Source organism: Ruditapes philippinarum, unplaced genomic scaffold (assembly GCF_026571515.1).
Source record: "Ruditapes philippinarum isolate M1 unplaced genomic scaffold, ASM2657151v2 ctg497_1_1_1_1, whole genome shotgun sequence".
Taxonomy (NCBI): domain Eukaryota; kingdom Metazoa; phylum Mollusca; class Bivalvia; order Venerida; family Veneridae; genus Ruditapes; species Ruditapes philippinarum.
Genome location: NW_026867165.1, coordinates 99,766 through 127,097, shown reverse-complemented (window position 1 = coordinate 127,097; position 27,332 = coordinate 99,766). Strand labels below are relative to the sequence as shown.

Sequence of the window (27,332 nt, the reverse complement as noted above, 5' to 3'; positions counted from 1 at the left end):
GCTCTTCACTGTATAGTTTATTTTGAACGCTGATTTTAACATATTTTTGGTCATATCTTGGCTTTCGGTATACGTTAAACTGGCTTTCCTGGAAAACTTACCAGTATTAACCAATTTCTCCACAAATAACCAACAACTAATCCTGAGCCAAGTAACTTTTCGACTCAATGTCCAAGATCAATTATCATTGAGAAATTCTGTTTCCTAGAGTACAAGCATTACCAACTTTACCTTTTTTCTTAAACTAATCAACAATGATTCTCGTAGGGCATTTGGAGCAGATTATTTTCATTGTTTTTTCAACACAATTATCTATCACATTATTTATCAATTTAGTAGATATCTTATAAAACTCAAATATTTATCCCATAAAATATGGACATAAGATTTGTATGGCCCTAGCTGTAGTATCATTTTATCATACTGTTAGGGGATAATTACACTCCCTCTCCTGAAAATACACATCTATATCAAACACTTAAAATCATGCATTATCCCCTTAACACAAAAAAGTCGTAGCACCCAGAATTTTCCCTCAAATGTACAAAGATTGTCTGCATTGTTAAAAAGTAGAAGCTTTCTAAACAATCCAAAAGAACCACAAAAAAACAACTGCTGACTGAGCTCCTTTAACCTTTCACAGCTTGCTGATCTAAAATTAAAGCTTCATATAATTTACGACATAGCCACTTTAATAAAAAATTGTAGTTTACTAATTGTTTTTCTTCCTATACTATGCTATAACACAATAACTACCTCTGTGCAAGAGAAAACTGATTACTATTTTTCAGGGAAACTTTTAGTAGAATTTCAATAATTGAAGATGAAGTTTCCTGGAGCTATAAAAGTTCATTTTGAAATCAGTCTGGGACTGTTAATAAATATTCACTACAATATCCAGTTAGAAAATAGATCCAGACTGAGACACTGATCTCTAAAAAATCTGAACAGACTTTCTTGTTAAAAGAGTGAGTACACAAAACCAGTCTACAATTCAGTTATAATGTACCAAGGTTTTTGATTTGGCGGATCCTTTTTCTTTGGTTTGAAATTGATCAATGGCAAGACTTATCTTTGACCTCAGTTCCTTTATGACTTTGGTCAATAGGCAAAGAATATAGTATTTCTTGTTTGGGGACCTTAATGTGGCCTGATATATGATCCTTCACTCTTAATACTAATAAGGTATTGATTTGACAATAGAGTCATGAAATGTTTGACCATTTCTAGACATTATAGATTAACCTCTGCCCTGCCAAATTTCTAAAATGGACTAGTCCTGCTTCCATTCATGGACCTATCCATTATGAATTTTAGGGATATCAAGATGAAATATTTGAAGTAAGTCAGCCAACAGTACTGAGCTTAGTCAGACTGCAGAAATGCAGAAGATCATTTGATTCCAGCATGGGGCAATGGTGAATTTCAGATCCTTTTTTTTTGCAATTTCAACACTTCACATTCTTGATCAGTAATTTGAAAAATATTAAGCATAATGCAGGAACCCATGGTAGATTTGAACATCATTGCTTCATCTAAAGTTCTGCAATAAATAATATAGTTTTCCTATAACAACCTTTCAATCTAATTTTCAGAAAAAAAGCAGAAAGGAGCAAATCAAAATATAATGGTTAATGACCAATGTTGCCTCCACTCCCTTCAAGAAACTTGTCTTTTCCTTTCAATATATCTAAAGTCAGAACGACTTTCATGCATGCACTTTTAATCTGGGCATTAATGTTACAGTAATAATTGTAATGAAATATATCAGTAAAAAAATTTAATAACATAAAATTTACAAAAGCTAGTGACAATGAAAACATTAATTACATGAAAATGTCAATATACGAGGGTTGTCCCAAAAGTCCGTGACAAATTTTATAGACGGTTCATTTTTAACGCCAATATATAATAATTCACGCATATAACCATTAAGTTTATTATTTAACATTACAACAAATCATTTGCAAAAAAATTACTCTAGTTACTTAGAAATTGTCAGTATTAACGACATTGGTTAGAGTTGCTGGCGCACGTCAAATAATTTGCATTTTGTTATAAATAGGCTAAGATTAATTACGTATATTTAAAATATCTGATAATATGTCTGCATAATGTCACATTGATTTCCTCTGCTGCTATGTTTACATCATCTCAGAAAATTTTAGTTAAATAACTTAACAAACAAAAAAGATACGAATAAATGAAAATACCTCATATAAAATAGGAAAGTTAAAATGGCGACGTTAGAAGTATTTGCGGCGCAGTGAACTGGTCACTCAGGTTTTGTGACTATTTGGAGATGACTCATGTTACGATTTTCACAAATATACCAAATAGAACAGTTTAGCAACATATCCTGAGCATTTGTTTACCAAATGCATAAACGGAACCAGAGGTTTGCGCTACAAAAAGCGGAAGAAAAGGAAAACACGAATAGGAAGACCGATCTCCGTCGCCTATTTCCTACAGCTAAAAGCAGGTGCAACGAGACCGAAATTTCACGTATAGCAAAATTAATGTGGCCATCCAAACATTCGACAGACAATACCAACCACATGACTTAAGTCTGTAAATGACGATTTTTGGGTAAAGCTGCACCATTTTGCGTTAAAGGCCATTATGAGTATTAGAGAAAGGCGCCTTAAATAGATTTAACGCTGACGTGCGCCGCGATTCAGATAGTTGCCATGGTATTTACGGCATATTTTTGTTGTTTGTTAATATTTTTCTATGTAAAGTTGTGAAAATGTTTCAATTATATGGGTTTATAACATATTAAAATATCAAATTCGTACCTATTTTATTCAGCCTTTCAACACTCTTGTCACAGAATATTGGGACAACCCACGTACTGCTATTTTGCGCCTAATGCATTTATATTATAAAGTTATTTCTATTATACTCATAAAAGTCATACCTGTGCAAAAACATTTAACATGACATGTCACTTTAGTGCAGTAATGGTTTTACAACTATTAAATTTAAACCCATTACTGCACTGAAAGGTGACAAAATTATTGTTTTAATGATTATCAAAAAAAAAAAAGCCTCAAGGAGCACTAAAAAAATTGGCTAACTATTCTCAAAAGTTTTATCTTGGCAATTGTTGACAGTGGCAGAAAATACAAAATTTCTTTAAACATACAAATTATAGAATGTAATACTATAGTTTATACAGTAATAATATAGAACTCCTTAATTGATAGATCCCATACTAACAGCCTTGTGGTTCCCATATAGGGCCAGACTAGCCAACAATTCTTTGCAGTTTAACCTGACCCCTTCACAGCTCAATCTTAACACTTTGATATTGGAACCCCTTCATATAATAATGGACCATTACAAATTCAAAGCACTGGACAAGTCCATTGTACAAATTCAGCAAAGCAAGGGTTATTCACGAAGGGGAACACATTTTTATAAGAGATGAAACTTTGAAAAAGGTTATGCTTTAAAAAGCACTCTTGCAAAGGTCATATTTGTTTTCTGAGGAGGAAATAAAATATTAAGGTATTATTCAGTTCTAAAGAAAAACAAGAGCTGTCACAGGAGACAGCGAAGCTCGACTAATAAAATACTGGACGCAGTAAGGAGGACAAAACTATGAAAGAAAAATCAATTATGTATAATTATGTATTAAGTTATAGTAAAAAAATAACATTTGTTAACATTAATTCCAAGATCAAGGGGAATAATTCTAGAAATAGTCATGCTAGAGTTATGGACCTTGTCACACAACATTTGTGTAATGATAAGAAATATATATTTGAAGTTTGAAGTAGATACCTTAAAAAAGTAAAGAAGTTATTATATTTCTTAAAGAAAATCCTAAGTTCAAAGAGAGATAAATCTGTAAATATTGCTTCAAGAGTTATGAACATTGTCACATAAAATGTATTTGATGATTAGGAATAAGTATTTGAAGTTTGAGGTAGATACCTTTAAAAATAAAAAAGTTATAATAAAAAATAACATTTTTCTAGTAAAAAAATCTAAGTTTATGGGGAGATAATTCTTGCAATATTGGTGCTAGAGTTATGAACCTTGTCACATAAGATGTGGATGATGATAACGTAAATATATTTGAAGTATGAAGTTGATCCCTTTAGAAATAAATAAGTAACAGTAAAAAAATAATATTTTTTATGGAATATTCTAAGTTCAAAGGGAGATAAATCTGAAAATATTGGTGCTAGAGTTATGAACCTTGCCACATAAGATGGGGAGGATGATAACGTAAATATATTTGAAGTATGAGGATGATCCCTTAAGAAATAAAGAAGAAACAGTAAGAAATAGCATTTTTTTAGGAAAATTCTAAGTTCAAGGGGAGATAAATCTGAAAATATTGGTGCTAGAGTTATGAACCTTGTCACATAAGATGGGGATGATGATAAGGTACATACATTTGAAGTATGAGGTTGATCCCTTAAGAAATAAAGAAGTAACAGTAAAAAATAGTATTTTTTAAGGAAAATTCTAAGTTCAAGGGGAGATAAATCTGAAAATATTGGTGCTAGAGTTATGAACCTTGTCACATAAGATGTGGTTGATGATAAGGAACATATATTTGAAGTTTGAAGTTGATACCTTAAGAAATGACAAAGTTATAGTGAAAAATATTTTACTGCACCAAAACTTTAATCTAAAATCTGGACGCGGACGCCGACGCCGGGGCGAGTAGGACAGCTCTCCATATACTTCGTATAGTCGAGCTAACAACAACAAACTCCTAAATGCCATCCCCCCAAACTTGATATTGCTAATTCAATTTACAAAGAAACAAGAGTACTGGTTGAAATAACAAAAATATTTGTGTATTTTTCATATCAATGTGTTAATTTAATTAACAGGACCTTTTCAAACATTAAGATACAAGAACCACTAACTAGTGAAGCTAAAGTATTTTTTTTTACCCCACTGAGGTTTTTTGACATCTAGGTACTGAAAACATCTTTTTAAGATTATTGTTTATTAACTGTATGTAGGTTTGTACCAAGAACACATGCACAAAATTTAAATCATATGCTCACTCTGCTTCCCAGGGATAATCAATTTTATTGCCCAAATTGTCCCCAAAAGGTTGAAACTCTTTTCACTTAAATCGGCCCAAAAATTGCATAAAAATTAATTATTAATATAGTACATAGTACATTTACATATTATCTATTGCATAGTTTTCAATTTTAATAGCATCAGCTGACTGATGAATGAATTTCAAATTTTTATGATTTTTGGCTTTGAGACCTCCGTGGAGTTCCTTTTAGAGCCAACTTGTAAACAAGTTCCTGTGGGGTATTTCATATCTAAGCTGTTATTAAGGACACAATTAACAATTCAAGTACAAAACCTTCCTGTTTACTTCTATTTTGTATTATTTTATTATCATTTTCTTTTTTAATGCACACCAATACTGTAGGGTTAAGGTCCTATGGAGTCTTTCCTTCTTTCCAGCTGGCCAAAGACCTCAAATGCATTTTTCAGCCAAGATCAGGAACCAGAGTAGACCCATGGACTGAATCTGAAGTCTCTGGTGAGATTCGTACCCACAGTAATGAGGGGCCTGTCAGCAGCCTTAACCATTAGGCTACATAGACCCCTGCCTACTTGTTTTGTTAAAATATTGACCCTTTTTCTTACCTATGACTTGTGCTTAATATCTCTTCTTGATTTTAAGTTTTAAAGTTACTTTTTGTCACCTAAGTGCAGAAACAGGTTAAATTAATTAGGAGTTAACCAGTTATTGCACTAAGGTGACACATTTTGCTTTCATTTTGCTTTCAGCTAGAGTATTTTTTTATTTTTTTTGCATAAAATGTTTTTCATCTCAATTAAGGGTTTGTGCTGAGAAAAGTGCAGAAAAGACAGTGAAACAACATATACAAAACTTTAAAATGTGCGTACATACAAGACAATAACAGGAAAACAAACTAACAACAAAAACAACAACAACAACAAAAACAACAAAAAAATATAAACAATTTTTTGTTCCTTGCATCTTCAATTAAATATTTTTTTTTTCAAATTTAGTGATAGTTTCAAGTTGTTATATAGTCTCAAAGTACTATTATCAACTCAATTATCAATAGACAGAAAATACATTAAAAACATAATTCCCCCAAAAACTTTAAAAATATTGTTTAAGTAAGGGTGTTTAATTTTTATTGATACCACACAGTAGCTGTCAAGCACCATAAGAACTGTATCTTGTATATGACTTCTTAAACAGAACAAGAAATTTAAAAGAAAAAAAACACACAAACAATTTGTAAAAAACTTCTTGAATAATGCTAGATAAATACTAGTAGAATGTATAAAAAATTTAATAAATTCAATGTTAGATCCATTATTTTTTTGTGACAGAAATGCTGGAACTGACAAAGATAAGCCTTTGACACCAGTATAGAGCCAGGTCAGCCTATGAGTCCATGCAGACTGACCAGGTTCTATAACTTTTGGCAGGCTAACTTAATACTTTATCTTCATCCCTAAAACTACTTATGGACAGTTCCAAAAGTGGAAGCTGGACAAGTCCATTATAAAAGTCTTGCAAGTTAAAGGTAATAATGAAAAAATCTGGATGAAATTTAGCATGAAATCAGACATGCACATTTATCATAAAAATACTAGTAATGAAAAGTTCAAACATGAGGTACCATTTATTGATATTTATTGATTCACAAAAGATGTAGATTAGAACTGGACATAAAGGTTGACATTCAGAATATAATTCAATGAAATGACGGGAGAATGCACTGAATGAAATTCATATAAATTAAGAGAGAGCCACCTTAAAAGCTTTTTTTGTTGGGTTTTACGTCACACCAACATAGTATACAGTATATGTCATATGGTGACTTTCCAACTTTACTGTGGAGGAAGACCTTGGATGCCTTTCTGTGCATTTTGTCAGTAGAAACACAAAAGTTCGGTAAAGCAGCTGGAAAGCTTTGTCACAAGAAAGAATCAGAAGTCCATTCCGGGAGTTGAACCCGCGGTCGTGAGGGGCAAAAGGCGTGTAGTCACTCACCGTAATCACTTGGCGAAGATCCCAACAATGGAGAAAGTCGAGTTCATTAAAAATAACATAAAACCTGAGGAATGAGACTAGAAGGTTACTGCATAAAAATCTTAGCCGCTGTGGCCAAATAAAAAGTCCCAGAGGGAAAAGGGACAGGGAATTTCACAATACACTTACACAGGAATGTTACACATGGTAAAAATGACCACAAGAGTATGTGTACGTCATATATATATGACCATTACAGGGCACATAAGAACCACATAAACATGAAAATAACAAATATGAAAAAGATATTTAAAAAATTGCTTAGAAACACTACACATGCAGCCATCAATTTGTTCCAAGAGTGTGCAAAAAATAACAAATTTTGCCTTTATAAAAAAACAAAAAACAAAACCTAGTGCAAGAAATCTAACTTGCTAACTTGAACATAAAAGTTTATATTTATATATTAACACCCTCTCACTTCTGTTATGATCACTTAGCATTTAGGTTAGAAATACCAAAGGTTATAAGGTAAAATGTGAATCAAAGATGACAGAAATGTAATAAATTGAATAAAGTGCAAACCAAAACAAAATAGTTTTTTCATATAGTACGAGACTTATAACTTTTCTAATAAAAAATACTACACAAAATGCTTACAGCATAAACAAATGTGTGCTTGAGAAATTTGGGGCTCTAAACACGAACCATGCATTATATTATTCATATTAATATTATAATTTTATCATACTAGCTCACAAGAAAATTTGGTGAAAATTAAAACATTATACCATATCTATTTGTCCCAGTATAAGACATGGATTTAATTTTACATGAAAATTAGCATCATTTTCATTTCCACTCCTAAATGTTGCCTTTTATAAATCTAAACCTGATTTACGGACTTAAAAAGGAAGTAAATTTTTGCATACAATAAGAACTGTTTAAAATGAAAAAACTCTTCTCAAATTACATCTTTCTCATACATAAAATTTCATAACAAAGCACAAGCACATTTCATGGTCACATATGTAGTGTTTCTGTATACGAACATTCTAAAAATTTGTATAAAAGATATATACAAATGCATAAAAATTGCAAAAAGTGTAGAAAAAATACAACTGGATAAAACTGCGGCACAATACAGAAATGGAGCCCTTACTTTTGTGCTGTCGGACGAGTATGAGCCCATACTCCCGCCCGATTTTTGTTGCTGTAAAACACTTAAACTAGGTTTGGAAGTCTGAAAATATCAATGTTCATAATATTCCTAATTGATTTACACTGTTAAGTATGTTCCCCTAAAATAAGAATGTATACATATGCCATAAATTCTATTTCCTTAGACATTAATAAGTTGAGGGTGATTTAAAAATAAAAAGAAAAAGAAGAAAATCTATCTAAAAAAGTGTGTTTTAGAAGTAAAAAATTGTTGTGCAATGCCAGGACCCGTCCCAACAGTACTTGGTCACTAGTATAATGAATCAAATAATTCAGATTTTGATTGTAGTTTGATCATTACTACTTATTTAGTTGAAATCAAATTAATGACACAATTGGAACTTTCTGTGACCCAATCTAGAATAAATCTAACATATCTCCCAAAACTAATCAATCAAATTTAACCTTTAAAATTTGCTTCAAACCCCCAAAACATTTGTTTCTTTAAAACAGCATCTTAATCATTTTATAAATACTGAACACACAATAATTGTACAAACAAATAAACATTTAAAACAATTTTATACATAATCATTAAAACATGACAAAAAACAAATTTTCAAACAATCATTTTAAAAAATATTCAAAAAAATTCAAGGTAAAATAGTGTTTTTGATTGGAGCATATTGAAACTGACATCAGCACACCTCACTACGTAAATTACGCCTCACTGTGTTAATTACACGCCTATTAATATGATGAATTAGTATGGTATTTATCTATCGTGAGAAATTCAATCAAAAAACAGAATAGGGATCCACTGCAGATGGAAACATCTACAATACATACACACTGGACAATGCAATTAAATCATGTCATACTTGAATGGCATGAGCAGTAGCAGTAATGACTTCATAGAATTCTATCATTTATCCCAAACAATTACTAGTAAATACCAAAATAATTGCACTGGCAAGCATTTAACAACTTAATTTCCTAAAATAGCTACTTAAGTTACTAATCTATTCGAAATCAGATTTCATTCAAAACTACAGTAACTGTGGAGAAAAAGAATCATGAAATTTTATGTCCTATAAAACTTGCGGCATGCACTGTGTGTTTCCTTTATGCAAAACTGAAATCATTGCAATCAGTGGTAGCAGTGGTCTAATTCTTGAGATGTATATCATTTAATCAAGGAATTATAAAGGTTAAGTGCACTACTACCGGTAGAGGTAGGGCTCTATTTCCTTATACTGTACAGCTAAAGCCAAGGCCATATTTCTTTTAATGGCACTGCTAGAGCCAAGGCCATATTTCCTCATATGACACTACTTCAGCCAAGGCTCTATTTCTTGATACTGTACAGCTAGAGCCAAGGCCATATTTCCTCATAAGGCATTACTAGAGTCAAGGCTATATTTCCTCATAAGGCACTACTAGAGCCAAGGCTTTATTTCCTCATATTGCATTACTTCAGCAAAGTCCATATTTCCCCATATGGCACTACTAGAGCCTAGGCCATATTTCCTCATATAGCACTACTTCAGCAAAGGCCATATTTCCCGTTACGGCACTACTAGAGCCAAGGCTATATTTCCTCATATAGCACTACTTCAGCGAAGACTTTATTTCCTCATATGGCACTAATACTGGTTTGTGAAGGCAATAATTTTTGTTATTATTAAGCTTAAATATAACATGTGAACAAAGAATTTTCACAATAAAATAGTCATCACAAGCAACCAGGAATTTTGAATAAATGGATAAAACAACAGTTTTGCACAAAGGAAGCAACTTTTGTCTCCAAAACTTCATTTAACACATTTTCTATCTTTGAACAGGTTTTTAGGTGTACTTACTTTTGTACTATCTGATGTGTTGCTCGAGTAGGAGCCCACACTGCCACTATGCTGCTGGGTTGCCACGCCCAGACTGGGTTTCGGGTAATCTAGGTCTGGTGAATCCAGATCATCAAATACCTCATATACTATTGATACTTCTAATGACTAGAAAAAGAGAAAACATTATTGAAGTGTTGAAATACTGGTATTGTAGTTAATAGATTATGTTGAGAAAAAAAATCTCGATAACTAAATTCAATCAACTCTAAATCTTAATATCAACTGTACCACTTAATATTTATTGTATGAAATAAGAGTAGAAATAGGTGTTTAAATCATATAAACTGGCTTTATTAATGAAAATCAAATGATGAGAGCACTGAGAAACAACATTTTGTGTTAACTCAACTCAACTCAAATAACTTTATTGGCATAAAAAAATAGCAAGTTATTTATAGCCATACAAAATAACCAAAACAACTTTAGATTCTAGCTATGGTTTCAAAATACCTAACATAAACTTACTGGAACTTCTATGGATGATTCTTGTTTAGAAAATTTAAACAGCATCACATGTGTAGCTCCAGCTAGCGTTAGTAACCGACTTTCTTGATCTAAATATATCATATATATAGCAAACGGGTCGTCCTCCTGGCCGTCTAGCACTTTGTTCTTAGGTTTCTCAAATATTTTGGCAGTTTTAACTTTATACAACACTTGCAATGTGACTGAAAAATACAACAAACAGACAGTTTGATTTCAATTAAATGTCAACACATTTTCCAAAGTGCCAGACACAGAATTCTCCTATTTGTTCAAATGTTTCAATTTACAGACATATTTGCTGACAGAAACAGTTCTAGCATATATAGGACCTTCAGACATACACTCAAGTATTATGTGTTACCGTCAACAACAAAAACTCCCATGACATGGTACTTGGTTCAAACACAATTGCTTCAGTGAAACATTTTACTTAGTACTCCAATCCTGGCTATACAACATAATCTAGGAAGAGTATGTTTGCCATATTTGTTGACTATTGAGCCAGTTTTAACAGAAATTTAGCCTAATTTAAACAGGAATTGAGCCTGAGGCATATACCAGCTGGAAGTTACCTAAATAATTCCCTAATTCTGAGCCAGTACTATCCTGTTTTGCTACACGTAACTGCTTACTTCTTCTGACACAATGAAGGTAGGACAGTGTCCCTTTGACATTTCTTTAAAAAAAAAACTAAAGGACAGACAGTGTCTCTTTGGCATTCGTTTAAACAAGAGCCACCGCCGGGCGGGGGCAACGCTCGACTTTTTACTTTTTCTAAACGCAAACATAGAAAGGTTTGAACATATATTGATGTTTCCTTTTTATAAATTTAGTTGGTCTGTCTTGTCACATTAGTTTTGTTTATATATTTTGTATATATATGAATAGAAACATTAAGCATATTTCTAAAAATAGCAACAGTACGCAATTTCTAAAAATAGCAACAATGACGCAATTTCTAAAAATAGCAACAATGACGCAATTTCTAAAAATAGAAAAAATGACGCAATTTCTAAAAATAGAAAAAAATGACGCAATTTCTAAAAATAGAAACAATGACGCAATTTCTAAAAATAGAAAAAAAATGACGCAATTTCTAAAAATAGAAACAATGACGCAATTTCTAAAAATAGAAGAAAATGACATAATTTCTAAAAATAGAACAAAAATGACGCAATTTCTAAAAATAGAAAAAAATGACGCAATTTCTAAAAATAGAAAAAAATGACGCAACAATGACGCAATTTCTAAAAATAGAAAAAATGACGCAATTTCGAAAAATAGGAAAAAATGACGCAATTTCTAAAAATAGCAACAATGACGCAATTTCTAAAAATAGAAAAAATGACATAATTTCTAAAAATAGAACAAAAATGACGCAATTTCTAAAAATAGCAACAATGACACAATTTCTAAAAATAGAAAAAATGACGCAATTTCTAAAAATAGGAAAAAATGACGCAATTTCTAAAAATAGCAACAATGACGCAATTTCTAAAAATAGAAAAACATGACGCAATTTCTAAAAATAGAAAAAATGACGCAATTTCTAAAAATAGAAAAACATGACGCAATTTCTAAAAATAGAAAAAATGAAGCAATTTCTAAAAATAGAAAAAATGACGCAATTTCGAAAAATAGGAAAAAATGACGCAATTTCTAAAAATAGCAACAATGACGCAATTTCTAAAAATAGAAAAACATGACGCAATTTCTAAAAATAGAAAAAATGACGCAATTTCTAAAAATAGCAACAATGACGCAATTTCTAAAAATAGAAAAAATGACATAATTTCTAAAAATAGAACAAAAATGACGCAATTTCTAAAAATAGCAACAATGACACAATTTCTAAAAATAGAAAAAATGACGCAATTTCTAAAAATAGGAAAAAATGACGCAAATTCTAAAAATAGCAACAATGACGCAATTTCTAAAAATAGAAAAACATGACGCAATTTCTAAAAATAGAAAAAATGACGCAATTTCTAAAAATAGAAAAACATGACGCAATTTCTAAAAATAGAAAAAATGAAGCAATTTCTAAAAATAGAAAAAAATGACGCAATTTCTAAAAATAGAAAAACATGACGCAATTTCTAAAAAAAAAAAGACGCAAATTCTAAAAATAGCAACAATGACGCAATTTCTAAAAATAGAAAAAAATGACGCAATTTCTAAAAATAGAAAAACATGACGCAATTATATACATTTATATATATATATATATATATATATATATATATATATATATATATTTTGATATATATATATTTGATATATATATATATATCTATCTATATATATATATATATACATGCATATATATATATATTTTATAAATATATAAATATATATATATATATATATATATATATATATATATATATATATATACCTGCATATATGTATATATATACACACACACATTTATATACATATTTATATATAATACATATACTATACATACACACACACCGATAAATGCACAATCTGAGAAAATTCAGTAATATAACCTTCAAGGTCAAGGTCATTAAAGAGCCCAAGCAAATTTGGGTTTGATAAACAACAAGGTCTGGTCCTTAAGAATGTTCTGTTATAATATGAAGTTTATCCCTTCAAAAATAACAAAGTTACGGTCAGTTACTGCCAAAACAATGAAAATTTCAATAATTTGACCTTCAAAGGCAATGTCATTAATGAGTGAAGGTCAAGGTCTTTCGGTATATTTTTAACAGTTATCTTTGAAGATTATTATGTTCAAGTTTGAAGACAATCCATTCAAAAATAACAAAGTTACAGCCAATAATAGCCAAAAAAATGAAAATTTCAATAATTTGACCTTCAAAGTCAAGGTCATTGATGAGTGAATGTCAAGGTCTGACTGGTTATTTTTAAGGGATATCCTTGAAGATTATTATGTTTAAGTTTGAAGACAATCCATTCAAAAATAACAAAGTAACAGCCAATAACAGCATGAACAAGCAAAAATTGGACTTTTAACCTTGAAGGTCAAGGTCATTTATGGATGAAGGTCAAGGTTAGTGTGGTCTACTGAAAGGTCTTGTCCCAAGGGTTGTTGTGGCCAAGTATGAAGACAATACACCAAGAAATAAAAAAGTTATGATCCAGGTACAAGTTTTCGGACGGCAACGGCAACGGCAACGGCAACGGAGACGGCAACGGCAACGCCGACCTGACTATAACAATACCTCTACTTTTTTTTTCAAAAAAAAAAAAGTCGAGCTAAAAAACTGTCAAGGAAAATCATCCACTTTAACCCTTAACCTGCTGACCTAAATGTTCCAAAAATGGAAACTGGGCAAGTCATTTAAGAAGTTCAGCAAGTTAAGGGTCAATCTGATCTCTGGAAACCTTAATTTTCTTTTCAAATGATAAAACAGGCGTAAGATGTGATTTATTAGTTGAGCAATATTTATGATCATATTATTCCTCTGATGAAAGATAATTGACTATAAGGTAAGAAAATGTAAAACAAGATAAGATACATTAAGGTCAACACATGAACTCACCTGCTGATGCATCCCAAAACTTTAGGGAACCATCCGCATGTCTGAAAGAAATAACATATTTCTAATGCAAAATTTTCATATGACAGGTATGTATATATGAAGTAAACAGTGTTAAGATGTTAAAACAGTGTTAGCATGAAACCATGTATGACAAATTTTAACATACATGAAACAGAACAAAAATTACAAGAAACACATCTTGGGATGAAATGCATCCATCTCCCTTGCCAAGTAAAAGCATTCGAGCCAGACTAGATTGGAACATGATTTGCATAAAATGCCCACCTATCAAACAAAGATTTCTCTACATCAAGAAGTCCCCACAGCACTGTCTATAAAACATGAAACTTCTTTAACCAGATACAGTCATTCAACTTAAGATAAGTCGGTCGCCTATAATTTATCCTGAGATATTAAACTCAAGAGAATTCAGACTGGTTTCATAGCATCATATAGCTATTCTTACAGACTGGTTCCAGACATGTTAAATATGTTTGTTTCTCAACATTTAAGTGCATCTGCACTGCATTAAACAATATGAATGTAACATCAATGGCTAAACTTAAGTTCTATTGGCAGCCAAATGTTGTTGGATTGGTTTGTGTAACTCTAACATTTCTTTAGAATTTCAAACTTTACTTAGAATCATTTGGTTTGCCTCTAACATTTTCCTGATAAGTATATGGCAGCCTGTGATCCAGGGGTAATATGCACGCTCAGAGGATGCGAGAAGTCTGGTGGCAAGCATCAGAAAAAAACTTTTGTGTCTTTCTATGGGTATGAACATTTGAGCCAGGCCATGACAAAAGCAACATTATGTGTATGCGACCAGCATGGATCCAAACCAGCCTGCCGTGCAGTCTGATCAGGATCCATGCTGTTCGCTTACAAACCCTATTACAAGTAGGGAAACTGATAGTGAACAGCATGGATCCTGGTCAGACTGCGCGGATGCGCAGGCTAGTCTGAATCCATGCTGGTCGCACACACATTATGTTGGTTTTGTTGTGACGCAGCTCATTTTTCCTTTTAGAAAAGAATAACAGTAATGAAAAAGCTGATTCCTATAGGTGGCCATTTTGGTGCAAAACATTCATATCAACAACATGAATAAACTGGTGGCGCAGACCCTGGACAACCCCTTCTTCATTATCTTAGGCATCAGAGTACTTCTGGATAAAACCACTCCATTCTATATATTCCTGGACATCTTCCTTAGGTCATATCTCGGCAGTTGATTCACCTAACCAGCTTTCCTGGGTAGGTAACCAGTACAGTGTAACTTCTGAAAACCTAACACCTATGGGTCTAGCCAAAAAGGTTGGTATTTGGAAGTTTCCGGAATATAGAAGTTCAGAATTATCTGAACAACTAGAAATATTAAACATCAACTGTTTAAAATTTTTTGACCTGATGAAAAATATATGAAGCGGATTAAATTCATAAAATGGCAAAATTATAGGACTTTTTCATAGTTCATAATTATACATGTACTTAAATTTCACTTTCACCTAAATTTGTTGATACAATAGCATAATGTTAATTATCATTTAGTAGTTTTCAACTAGTACAAGCTATTAACTTGAAATATTTGTTTTTCATCACAATATAAGTCTTAGTTTCTTAATTTTCACACTTCAAAATTCCGGGACCCTGAAAAATGTTCGGGAATTCCGAAGTTATACTGTAATTACAAATTTCTCAACAACTGATTGACCACTTATCCCACATGATTACAGAATCAGCTGAGAGAGAAAAATAACCATTACACTCAATGTCAGACATCATCGTCACAGTGGAATTTCACTACGCCCAAGATCCAGTGACCTCTGGAAGAATTCAATGGTTCTTCAAAGTTTTGAACCAACAGCTGTTGGGTTATGGAGTACTTACCCTGTGACTATAATCTCTGGATAGCTGCAGGTAGCTGTGCCCCACTCTCCACCCTTGATTGGCCATCGCTGAAAATAGAAATAAAACAAGTATAAGACTAGCTGCCATACTAAAATGTCATTTGATATGTCTTTACCTGCTAAATATTTGTAATGGATTTGCCCTGCTTTGAATTTGGAACAGTCCATTGCAAGTTGAAAGGATTTCAATATCAAAATACATAAATAAGTATAAGACCTGGACTGGTCATATACATGTGGCAAAGTTAAAATCCCTTTGGTTACAACTGGTCATATACTTGTGGCAAAGTAAATCCCTTTGGTTAATACTGATTATATACTTAATATGGCAAAGTTAAAATCCCTTTGGATCCAACTGGTTATATATTTGTTGCAAAGTTAAAATCCCTTTGGTTACAATTGGTTAATATAAACTTGTGGCAAAAAATATCCCTTTTGTTACAACTGGTTAAATATTTGAGGCAAAGTAAATCCCTTTGGATACAACTTTGTTATATACTTGTGGCAAAGTTAAAATCCCTTAAGTTACAACTGGTTATATACTTGTGGCAAATGTAAAACCCCTTTGGGGGGCATCCGTGGCCGAGTGGTTAAGGTCGTTGACTTCAAACCACTTGCCCCTCATCGCTGTGGGTTCGAATCCCGTCAGGGACTTTGGATTCTTTCATGTGAGGAAGCTATCCAGCTAGCTTATGGAACATCAGTGGTTCTACTGAGGTGCCCGTTCGTGCCTGAAATAATTCAAGGAAGGGCACCGGAGGTCTTCCTCCACCAGTAAAGCTGGAAGGCGCCAAATGACCTATACTGTGTCGGTGTGACGTAAAACCCAATCAGACAAAACCCCTTTTGGTTACAACTGGTTATATACTTGTGGCAAAGTAAATCCCTTTCGTTACAACTAATTATATACTTGTGGCAAAGTTAAAATCCCTTTGGTTATACCTTGTTATATACTTGTGGCAAAATTGAAATCCCTTTGGTTACTACTGGTTATATACTTGTGGAAAAGTTGAAATCCCTTTGCCTACAACTGTTTATATACTTGTGGCAAAGTAAATCCCTTTGGTAACAACTAGTTATATACTTGTGGCATAGTTAAAATCCCTTAAGTTACAACTAATTATATACTTGTGGCAAAGTTAAAATCCCATCGGTTACAACTGGTTATATACTTGTGGCAAAGTTAAAATCCCATCGGTTACAACTGGTTATATACTTGTGGCAAAGTTAAAATCCCATCGGTTACAACTGGTTATATACTTGTGGCAAAGTAAATCCCTTTGGTTACAACAGGTTTCATAATACTGCATGTTTGTAACGTCGCTTTTCATTGGATAATAGTGATGTTTATATAGTTTTATACACACAGCTATTGTTGATTCATTAAGAAATCTTACTTTCTTTCTCCAAAAAATGATGTGTGTTGTATTATAAATTTATTATAAAATTGTTGACAGGATATATGGCCGTATATAAATAGCTGTTTGCAATATAACCCTCGCCTAGTGGCTCTGGTTATATTTACAAACAGCCATTTATATAGAGCCATATAACCTGTCAACAATCTTTATAACTAAGAATATACTTGTGGCAAAGTTAAAATCCCTTTGGTTACAACTAGTTATATACTTGTGGCAAAGTTAAAATCACTTAGGTTACAACTGGTTTATATACTTGTGGCAAAGTTAAAATCCATTTTGTTACAACTGGTTATATACTTGTGGCAAAGTAAATCCCTTTGGTTACAAATGGCTATATATTTATGGCAATATAAATCCCTATGGTTACAACTGGTTTATATAAATTTGTGGCAAAGTAAATCTCTTTGGTTACAATTGGCTATATATTTGTGGTACAGTAAATCCCTTTGGTTAAAGATTTAACAGTTTTAACATCAGTTACAGACTTAAGGGTCAATAAAGCTGACATATGAAATTGTTAGACACATTATTAGCTATAATTATTATTATATCAACCTTTAACCACTGGTTTATATAAATTTGTGGCAAAGTAAATCTCTTTGGTTACAATTGGCTATATATTTGTGGTAAAGTAAATCCCTTTGGTTAAGGATTTAACAGTTTTAACATCAGTTACAGACTTAAGGGTCAATAAAGCAGACATATGAAATTGTTAGACACATTATTAGCTATAATTATTATTATATCAACCTTTAACCATGGACTGACATGTGACCAGACCTTTTATTTTACCAGTTTTGAAATATTTAACCTTTACTGGATTGTATTTGTGTAATGGACTAGCATTTACTAGCATTTTAATGTATTAATACACAGTATCATCTAGTTTGACTACATTGGTCTGATCTGACTTTTATATCTGCCATAACCTTTAGCACCTAAATATCTGCACCTAAAGGGATACCCAAGTCCCTTTTTGTTATGACAAAACAAATGAATAAGAAATAATTTTTTACAAAAACTATGAATACTTCCCTTTAGCCTTTGATGACACCTTAGAAGCTAATCATTTAATGTAAAGTTTTAGAATTATTTATTATCAAATTGGCTGCAGACTGTACCATACAACTTAAACCTGACCTAGCTAAATATTTTATATGGATTTGCCCATCTTTCAGCCAGGACAAAACCATTTATCACAATTAGGGGAAATCTAAAAATAAGTACAGATAAACTGAAGTAAAGGTCACATGAACCTTGAGTCCAAAATGATTCCAAAATGGGTGTAGTTTCTCATTCAATGCTCTTGGATTTAATGGCCAGATGTTTTATTGTCATTTGAGGTCCCAGTGACCTTGATCTTTGAGCTTTTGACCTGAGAATGGTTTCAAAAGGTAGAACTGATATAGGTGTATCAACATCTGATATTTAGTTTCAATGAAATAGTTTGATTGGTACTGAAGTCAATGACTTAAAATTAAAAAGGTTAACCAATGTTGACCAGTGGGTCATGAAGATTATAAGTTTTGTTTTTTCTTAGAAATGTGGATCTAAAAGTCACTTACATACAAATAGCATAAATCATCTATTTTTGACCTTGGTGACATTTTACCTATAGTCAATATCAACAGGACTCAGGCCTTTTTTCACCTATCCCACGGGCCCAAATATGAGCCCCATTGCCCATCCAAATTATGTTTTTTTCCTCATTCCCAAAAAAATATTCCCAATCTAGAAGTCGGCAATTTGAAAGAAAAAGAACCACATTTTCAATTTTGGTGTCGGGGAAATAGCGTTACGGAAGTTCCCTAAGTTTCATAAGCTAGCGATAGACTGTTTAACATACCGAGTTATATCCTCAAATTTACTGAATACAATTCATGTTTTGTGAATAAAATCAGGACTTTTAATTGATAGCAGTTTTACATTTGAACACATTTTAGCCTGTCCTTGTATTTTTGATATGACAGAAAAAGCTGAACAGTTTAAGTAAGATTTATATAGTTTTATTTTAACAATTGTAACACCTTGAATGCTATCATATTTTCCCAAATCGGCAAATTGCAGGATAATTTTTTTTCCCAAATTGGAAAATTTTATGACACAAATTTCCCAAATTTGCCATGTGGCGTTTAACACAAAATAGAGGAAACAAGAGGGCCATGATGGCCCTGAGGTCGCTCACCTGTATATAGCCCCCCCCCCCCCCCCCGGCCCAATTTTTACCCAAGGGCTTTCATTTGTTTATTTGAACAGACTTGGTAGACACCCATAAGAAGATGTTTCATGCAAACATCTAAGTTCTAGCTCATTGGGTTTTTTAAAAGAAGATTTTTTAAGTTTTTACTATACACATATAGTTAAAAACAATGACACCCCTCGGGCAGGGCCAGTTTTGACCCCTGGGCTTTTATTTGAATTAACTTTGTAGATATTTACTTAAAGATGTTTCATGCTTAATATCTAAACTCTAAGTTATTTGGGTTTTTTCAAAGAAGATTTTTAAGTTTTTGCTATGTATATAAGGAAAATCAATGACCCCCCCCGGGCGGGGCCAGTTTTGACCCCAGGGCTTTTATTTGAAAATACTTGGTAGACACCCATTAGAACATGTCTCATGCTAAATATCTTAGCTCTAGCTCTTTGGGTTCTTTAAAAGAAGATTTTATAAGTTTTTACTATATGCATTTAAGGAAAATCAATGACCCCCTGGGGCGGGGCCAATTTTGACCCCAGGGCTTTTATTTGAACAAACTTGGTAGACATTCACTAGAAGATGTTTCATGCCAAATATCTAAGCTCTAGCTCTTACGATTCTTTAAAAGAAGATTTTTTAAGTTTTTACTATATGCATATAGGGAAAATCAATGACCCCCGGGGCGGGGCCAATTTTGACCCCAGGGCTTTTATTTGAACAAACTTGGTAGACATTCACTAGAAGATGTTTCATGCCAAATATCTTAGCTCTAGCTCTTTGGGTTCTTTAAAAGAAGATTTTTTAAGTTTTTACTTTATGCATATATGGAAAATCAATGACCCCCTGGGGCGGGGCCAATTTGGACCCCAGGGCCTTTATTTGAACAAACTTGGTAGACATTCACTAGAAGATGTTTCATGCCAAATATCTAAGCTCTAGCTCTTACAGTTCTTTAAAAGAAGATTTTTTAAGTTTTTACTATATACATATAGGGAAAATCAATGACCCCCTGGGGCGGGGCCAATTTTGACCCCAGGGCTTTTATTTGAACAAACTTGGTAGACATTTACTAGAAGATGTTTTATGCCAAATATCTAAGCTCTAGCTCTTACTGTTCTTTAAAAGAAGATTTTTTAAGTTTTTACTATATGCATATAGGGAAAATCAATTACCCCCCAGGGCGGGGCCAATTTTGATCCCAGGGCTTGTATTTGAACAAACTTGGTAGACATTCACTAGAAGATGTTTCATGCCAAATATCTAAGCTCTAGCTTTTTGGGTTCTTTAAAAGAAGATTTTTTAAGTTTTTACTTTATGCATATAGGGAAAATCATTGACCCCAGGGCTTTTATTTGAACAAACTTGGTAGACACTCACTAGAAGATGTTCCATGCCAAATATCTAAGCTCTAGCTCTTACAGTTCTTTAAAAGAAGATTTTTAAAGATTTTTCTTTCGGTTGCCATGGCAACCAGAGTTCTGCATGGAATTAAATTCTTTGAACAATTTTTAAAGGTGACCACCAAAGGAACATTCCTGTGAAGTTTGGATGAAATTGGCTCAGTGGTTTATGAGGAGATGTCATTTAAAGCAAAAGTTTACGGACGGACGACGGACGGACGATGGACGGACGGACGCCGGACGAAAAGCGATCACAAAAGCTCACCCTGTCACTTTGTGACAGGTGAGCTAAAAAGGCCTGGGACTAAATGGAAGGAGTCCATGCAAGTCAGTAATCCCTGTAGCAGGCAACAAAAAATGTTCCAGAACACAAATATTAGTAGGGTTTTTATGGTTCAGAAATTTTTTTGCAGGTGTGTCACCCACTCTTTAGGTACATTTGAATTTATTTTTATCAAAAATAAATAAAAATTCTTGTAAACTTTAACATTACAGTCTAATTATAAATGAAAGTACATTAGTCTGTTCTCTAAATTAAAATATCAGTTCCCAGAATTCCAGTGTGTTTCTATTTCAAGCCTTTATTTATGGCCAGACAGAACATAAATAAGATAAAATCAAATTGACCTTTAACAGTTCATCTTTTACAGTTATATGCTTCACAAGAACTATAAACGAGTTTCAGCAGTAATCCAATTATGGGCTATTATATAACAGCTCCCATTCATTTTCCCTACATTCTATTTTGTCACTTTTCTGAAGCAAGTTGTTCCTGGGAGAAAAAACAAACCTATATGTGATTCACAAGAACTTAGTTGTTATTTGATGAAATAGTACATTTAATGCTGACACATATCAAGTATAAATGGCAGAACTGTGTACAGAAACTTTAACTTAAAAATTTGTGAACTTTCTGCAAAAATACTAAATATGTTAAAATGTACACATGAATTTCACCTGCCTCCTAGAGGGAGTAATTTAGAGGTCCCTAGTAGAGTGACTATTCAAAGACAACATGTTTTTTGAAATACACCATGATGACAGGTCTTATATAGTACACCATGATGACAGGTCTTATATAGTACACCATGTTGACAGGTCTTATATAGTACACCATGATGACAGGTCTTATATAGTACACCATGATGACAGGTCTTATATAGTACACCATGATGACAGATCTTATATAGTACACCATGATGACAGGTCTTACATAGTACACCATGATGACAGGTCTTATATAGTACACCATGATGACAGGTCTTACATAGTACACCATGATGACAGGTCTTATATAGTACACCATGATGACAGGTCTTATATAGTACACCATGATGACAGGTCTTGTATAGTACACCATGATGACAGGTCTTATATAGTACACCATGATGACAGGTCTTGTATAGTACACCATGATGACAGGTCTTATATAGTACACCATGATGACAGGTCTTGTATAGTACACCATGATGACAGGTCTTATATAGTACACCATGATGACAGGTCTTGTATAGTACACCATGATGACAGGTCTTATATAGTACACCATGATGACAGGTCTTATATAGTCATGATGACAGGTCTTATATAGTACACCATGATGACAGGTCTTATATAGTACACAATGATGACAGGTCTTATATAGTACACCATGATGACAGGTCTTATATAGTACACCAATGATGACAGGTCGTAATAGTACACCATGACAGGTCTTATATAGTACACCATGATAAGAGGTCTTATAAAGTACACCATGATGACAGGTCTTATATAGTACTCAATGATGAAAGGTCTTATTAACCCTTTATCTCATATACACTGTAGCCTCGATAACTCGCTCTTCACTATAACGCTAATCTCAGTAGAGTGCTCATAGACCTTGGCTCCCAAAAAAAAAAAAAAAAAAAAAAAAAAAACTTCCCCCCCCAAAAAATGTTTTTTTTTAAGTAGACTTAGATTTATAGCGCGCTATAACGCTTGCTCAATTTGATAGCCAAGTACAATAAACAATTGTTATTAGGACATTTATGATCGCCAAAGGTGTGAAAAACATGCCCAGGTAAGCGTTTATCCGCTCTTTTGTTGTTTTACCTGTCTTCAAATTGTTTCCAAAATCTCAAATCTATATCATAACTGTTACATTGGCATTCGGTGGTGAGTATAAATAAACTAAAATTCACACACATATCTTTGACATGTAAACCTCGCTGAATTAAATAACCCACAAGCCCAAAATAAATTTAAAATCCTGCACTGTAAAATAGAGCGACCATGACAGGAAGTAATTGGCGTTTGATTTACTAGGGGACACAACTAAAGCTGGACTGTAAATTACAATGTTATTTACAGTCCAGCTTTAGTTGTGTCCCCTAGTTAATCAAACGTCATTACAGTAATGGCTACAGGTCTGTTTTACACTACATTCATGATTTATAATTTTCTTTCAAAAGTTTTTCCTTTCTTTTATATATAATTAGTATTATTTGTGAATATGATATATGTTTACATCATTGAATGGTTTTAGAAAAAGATAATGTCGATATTCATTGAACAGTAAGTAAAAAAATCAGCGTTATATATATATGCAGTGGGTGGGGTAATGCGGTAATTTTGCAATGAGCGTTCTAATGAGAGCCTCGTTAGAACGCGGTGTTGAGACATTGGACCCCAATATGAGCGTTTTAATGAGGCTGAAGTGTATATACGCGAAATAACGCACTTTCTATCCCCCCCCCACTCTTTTAGGCCTCAAATAGTGAAAAAATGTCCTATTTTGGCCCCAAACACATGTTTTTTGTTTGAGAAATGTTGCTAAAAAAAGTGAGTACTTTTTCGCCGCCGCTCCCCCCCATCCAAAAGATACATCAGGGGGTTGCGAGAAGGGGGATGTGCCCCCTTCTGTTTGGGGGTTTTGAAGGGGGGCGGTAGTCCCCCTCATCGCCAAGAAAATTTTTGACTTGTGACAGGCTGAAAATGACCACAGGTCGATCATAAGGTAACATGTAACCAACGCTGAAAAGCCTTTGACCCTATCTCAAACCCTTGATAAGTCGCAGCACTTTGAAATAAATTTTGATGGAAAAAATCAAGGCAAAACAGTGATCTTTAGCAATTTTGAGACCTCCCCTTGTTGCCATGGTAACAGGAAATTTAAGACTGAGCATGTTGTTACAAAGGCAATGGTCCAGTCAACGTTTGTGCCAAGTTTGATTAGTATTGAAGCATCATTCATAGTTTCATAGCAGTTTGAACTTGTAACAGGAGGCTTTTCAATGAAAACAGCCATTTTTCACAATATGCTCATAAGGGAAAGGGTTAAGTAAACAATGATGAAAGGTCTTATATAGTACACCATGATGACAGGTCTTATATAGTACACCATGATGGCAAGTCTTATATAGTACACCATGATGACAGGTCTTATTTAGTACACCATGATGACAGGTCTTATATAGTACACCATGATGAAAGGTCTTATATAGTACACCATGATGAAAGGTCTTTACTTATATAGTACACCATGATGACAGGTCTTATATAGTACACCATGATGACAGGTCTTATATAGTACACCATGATGACAGGTCTTATATAGTACACCATGATGACAGGTCTTATATAGTACACCATGATGACAGGTCTTATGTAGTACACCATGATGAAAGGTCTTATTAAGTACACCATGTTGACAGGACTTACAAAGTGCATCATGATGAAAGGTATTATATAGTACACCATGATGGGATGTGTTATATAGTACACCATGGCAACATATCTTATATAGAACACTATGGTCAATGTGTGTTACATAGTAATCCTTGCACTTGCTATTTAATTGCAAAGAAGTGGCTGAAATTTTCCAAAATCCGTTTCTAACATTTTTAATGGACAGTCTATATTTACTGTAAAATTTTCCTATTTTGAAAATGCTTTTGGTATTATTTTACCATTGAAGAAAATATCTAATGATCTTGTAGCTTACACAAACATTTTAGAGAGTTGTCATATTCTCTTACAAACACTTTCTATATACAAAGTAACATGTAGACATGTATATATGGGGGCATAAAAAATAATGGTTATTGTTTATAATTAACTTGGTCGTAAATCAATCTATCTTGTGTTTCAAGATGACAGCTTCAGGTTAGTCAAAATATATCAATTTATGTATTTTTAAGTTTAACAGTAACTTCTTTATTTATTTTCTATTTTTGACTGCATAACAAGCCACACTGACACAGTTTCATGGGTGGGAGAATACCTCAGATGACCCCCCTAGGCAAGTGATAAAAAGTCACAAGCCATTACTACGAACTGCCTTTTGACAGAAGTTATAATCTAGAACTAAAACAAAAGCAATCTTTTGCAACCAGACCATATTTTTTCTTTGCAAAGGTCATGAAAATCTAACAATATTATGTGAGCATATGAAACATGGGACTGCATCTTTACATGACTCAATACACAAATAATCATACATCTGTCAAACATGACTAAAACACTAGTTGTATATCAAATTATCTACAACAATTATTCAAACATTATTATAAATTATCTGTAGCAATTATTTCCGACCATACCTAAATGTCTGGGAGAAACACAATAATTCTGAGATATTACTGATTTCGCCCTGCCATCTGACTATATAATACCCAGCACAGAATTTCTGTCTCGATCATTGTTTATGAATAAACCAAACCAATAAGTTATTTCAGATTTTCCCCCCCAAAGAAAGCTACATGTATTGTGATTTATCCTAAGAATTCAAAATTACTGTTGTAGCTCACATATGAAATCCCTTAAACTTTGAATGGACTACTCCAAATTCAAAGCTGGGCAAATCCAATACAAAAAAATTCCGTAAGTTAAAGGTGAAAATCAATGTCTTTGTTATACACACTTAATATTCTAGCTTGAAACTGAAATAGTTAAAGTTAAACTTAGTGGCAGCATGGCAGACTGGTTAACGTATCCGACTAGTAATGATCAATAGCTACATGGGTTCAAACCCAGTCAGAGGCAAGTCATTGTTTCCTTAAGCAAGGAACTTTCCTCATGTCTCAGTACATGAACTGAAGTGTGGCTCAAACTAAAATAAATTCTTTATAAACCAAACTAATTGTTTGCAAATGCCACTATAACTGGGTGCATATTACTAGCATATTGATTATTTCTTAAATTCCGCACTGAACAGTTCTAAATTTGAAGCAAATATAGTACATTGCACAAATTTCACCCTTTAAGGTGACAGAGACTACAATTTTGACTTACCTTTACAACCTTGTAAATTGAAACTTCAGTTTATCATCTCTTAACTGATAATACAGTATAGTATACCTTTCTTACCTATTAATGTCATGCATCATTATGGCTGAAAACAGTATGGCTAAGCATTGCAATCCTGAAGTTACCTTTTGGCAATTTATTGCCAAATTTCGTAATTAAAGGACCTCACCAAAGATTAAATTTCTATATAAAATAAGACTGGAAAAAATAAATGAAAACAGAAATATAATCCATTGAGAATTCCAAACACTTTCACCACACAGCACTAAAACCTGCACTTTTAAGGAATACTTGTATTACTTAAATCCATATATTGCACACCTTTTCACTAAATCCAGTTCGTTTGTGTTTAGAAGTGCCGACAGAATAAAGGGCTGGTATAAGGTCGGTTTGACAGTCTGCAAAATATTGGCACGCTGTAACGGGGGACTCGTGAATATCCATTGGATAGGGGTTCTCAAAACACGGATACCTGTAATATAGATACAGAGGTTAGATTGTGTAACAGTTATTTCTCTTTTAAATGTGTAAAAACAACTAGTTAAAGCACTGCTGAATTTCCTTACAAATAAGCACTTACGGTCATTATGTAACATGAATACTATGTTTGTTTGTTCATCTCGTATTTTTTGCTGCTTTTAATATGTTTATAGTAATGTCTTTTTTATTTCGCTGCTTTTAATATGTTTATAGTCATGTCTTTTTTATTAACTTTATCTGTAATAGCATTTGAAACCACTGTCATTCAGAAATACAATTTGAAATCAAGGTAATTTAGGAATAATATTTGAAACTGAGGTAACTTAGGAATAATATCTAAAACTGAGGTCATTTGGGAATAATATTTAAAACTGAGGTCATTTGGGACCTAGATAATTATGAAATATTCGACCATTGGCAAAAAATATCAGCAAAAAGTCATTATGTTCAGACCTTAACAGACTTTTCCCCACTTTTATTTCGGACTCTTGTATATAAGCTAATGGTATCTAAGAATTTGAGCTGCGAACAAATCA

The 27,332-nt window shown here is 33.0% G+C and overlaps 1 protein-coding gene and 1 long non-coding RNA gene across 4 annotated transcripts in view; one reads left to right on the top strand and one right to left on the bottom strand.

Annotated features, from left to right (window-relative positions):
• The window catches only part of LOC132735092 (syntaxin-binding protein 5-like), a 119,603-nt gene that overhangs the window by 42,687 nt on the left and 49,584 nt on the right, over nucleotides 1-27,332 (bottom strand). For 2 of the 3 annotated variants that reach the window (XM_060721996.1, XM_060721995.1), the window contains 5 exons: nucleotides 26,638-26,788; nucleotides 15,990-16,057; nucleotides 14,097-14,137; nucleotides 10,543-10,745; nucleotides 10,036-10,182 (listed from right to left, as the gene is read on the bottom strand). In XM_060721996.1, coding sequence (XP_060577979.1) covers nucleotides 10,036-10,182; nucleotides 10,543-10,745; nucleotides 14,097-14,137; nucleotides 15,990-16,057; nucleotides 26,638-26,788 — 610 coding nt within the window. Of the gene's footprint in view, nucleotides 1-8,174; nucleotides 8,256-10,035; nucleotides 10,183-10,542; nucleotides 10,746-14,096; nucleotides 14,138-15,989; nucleotides 16,058-26,637; nucleotides 26,789-27,332 lie in introns of all 3 variants that reach the window. The other variant, XM_060721994.1, reaches the window with a different exon arrangement.
• LOC132735094 (uncharacterized) overlaps nucleotides 1-27,332 on the top strand; it is a 55,359-nt gene that overhangs the window by 16,025 nt on the left and 12,002 nt on the right. The window lies entirely within an intron of this gene.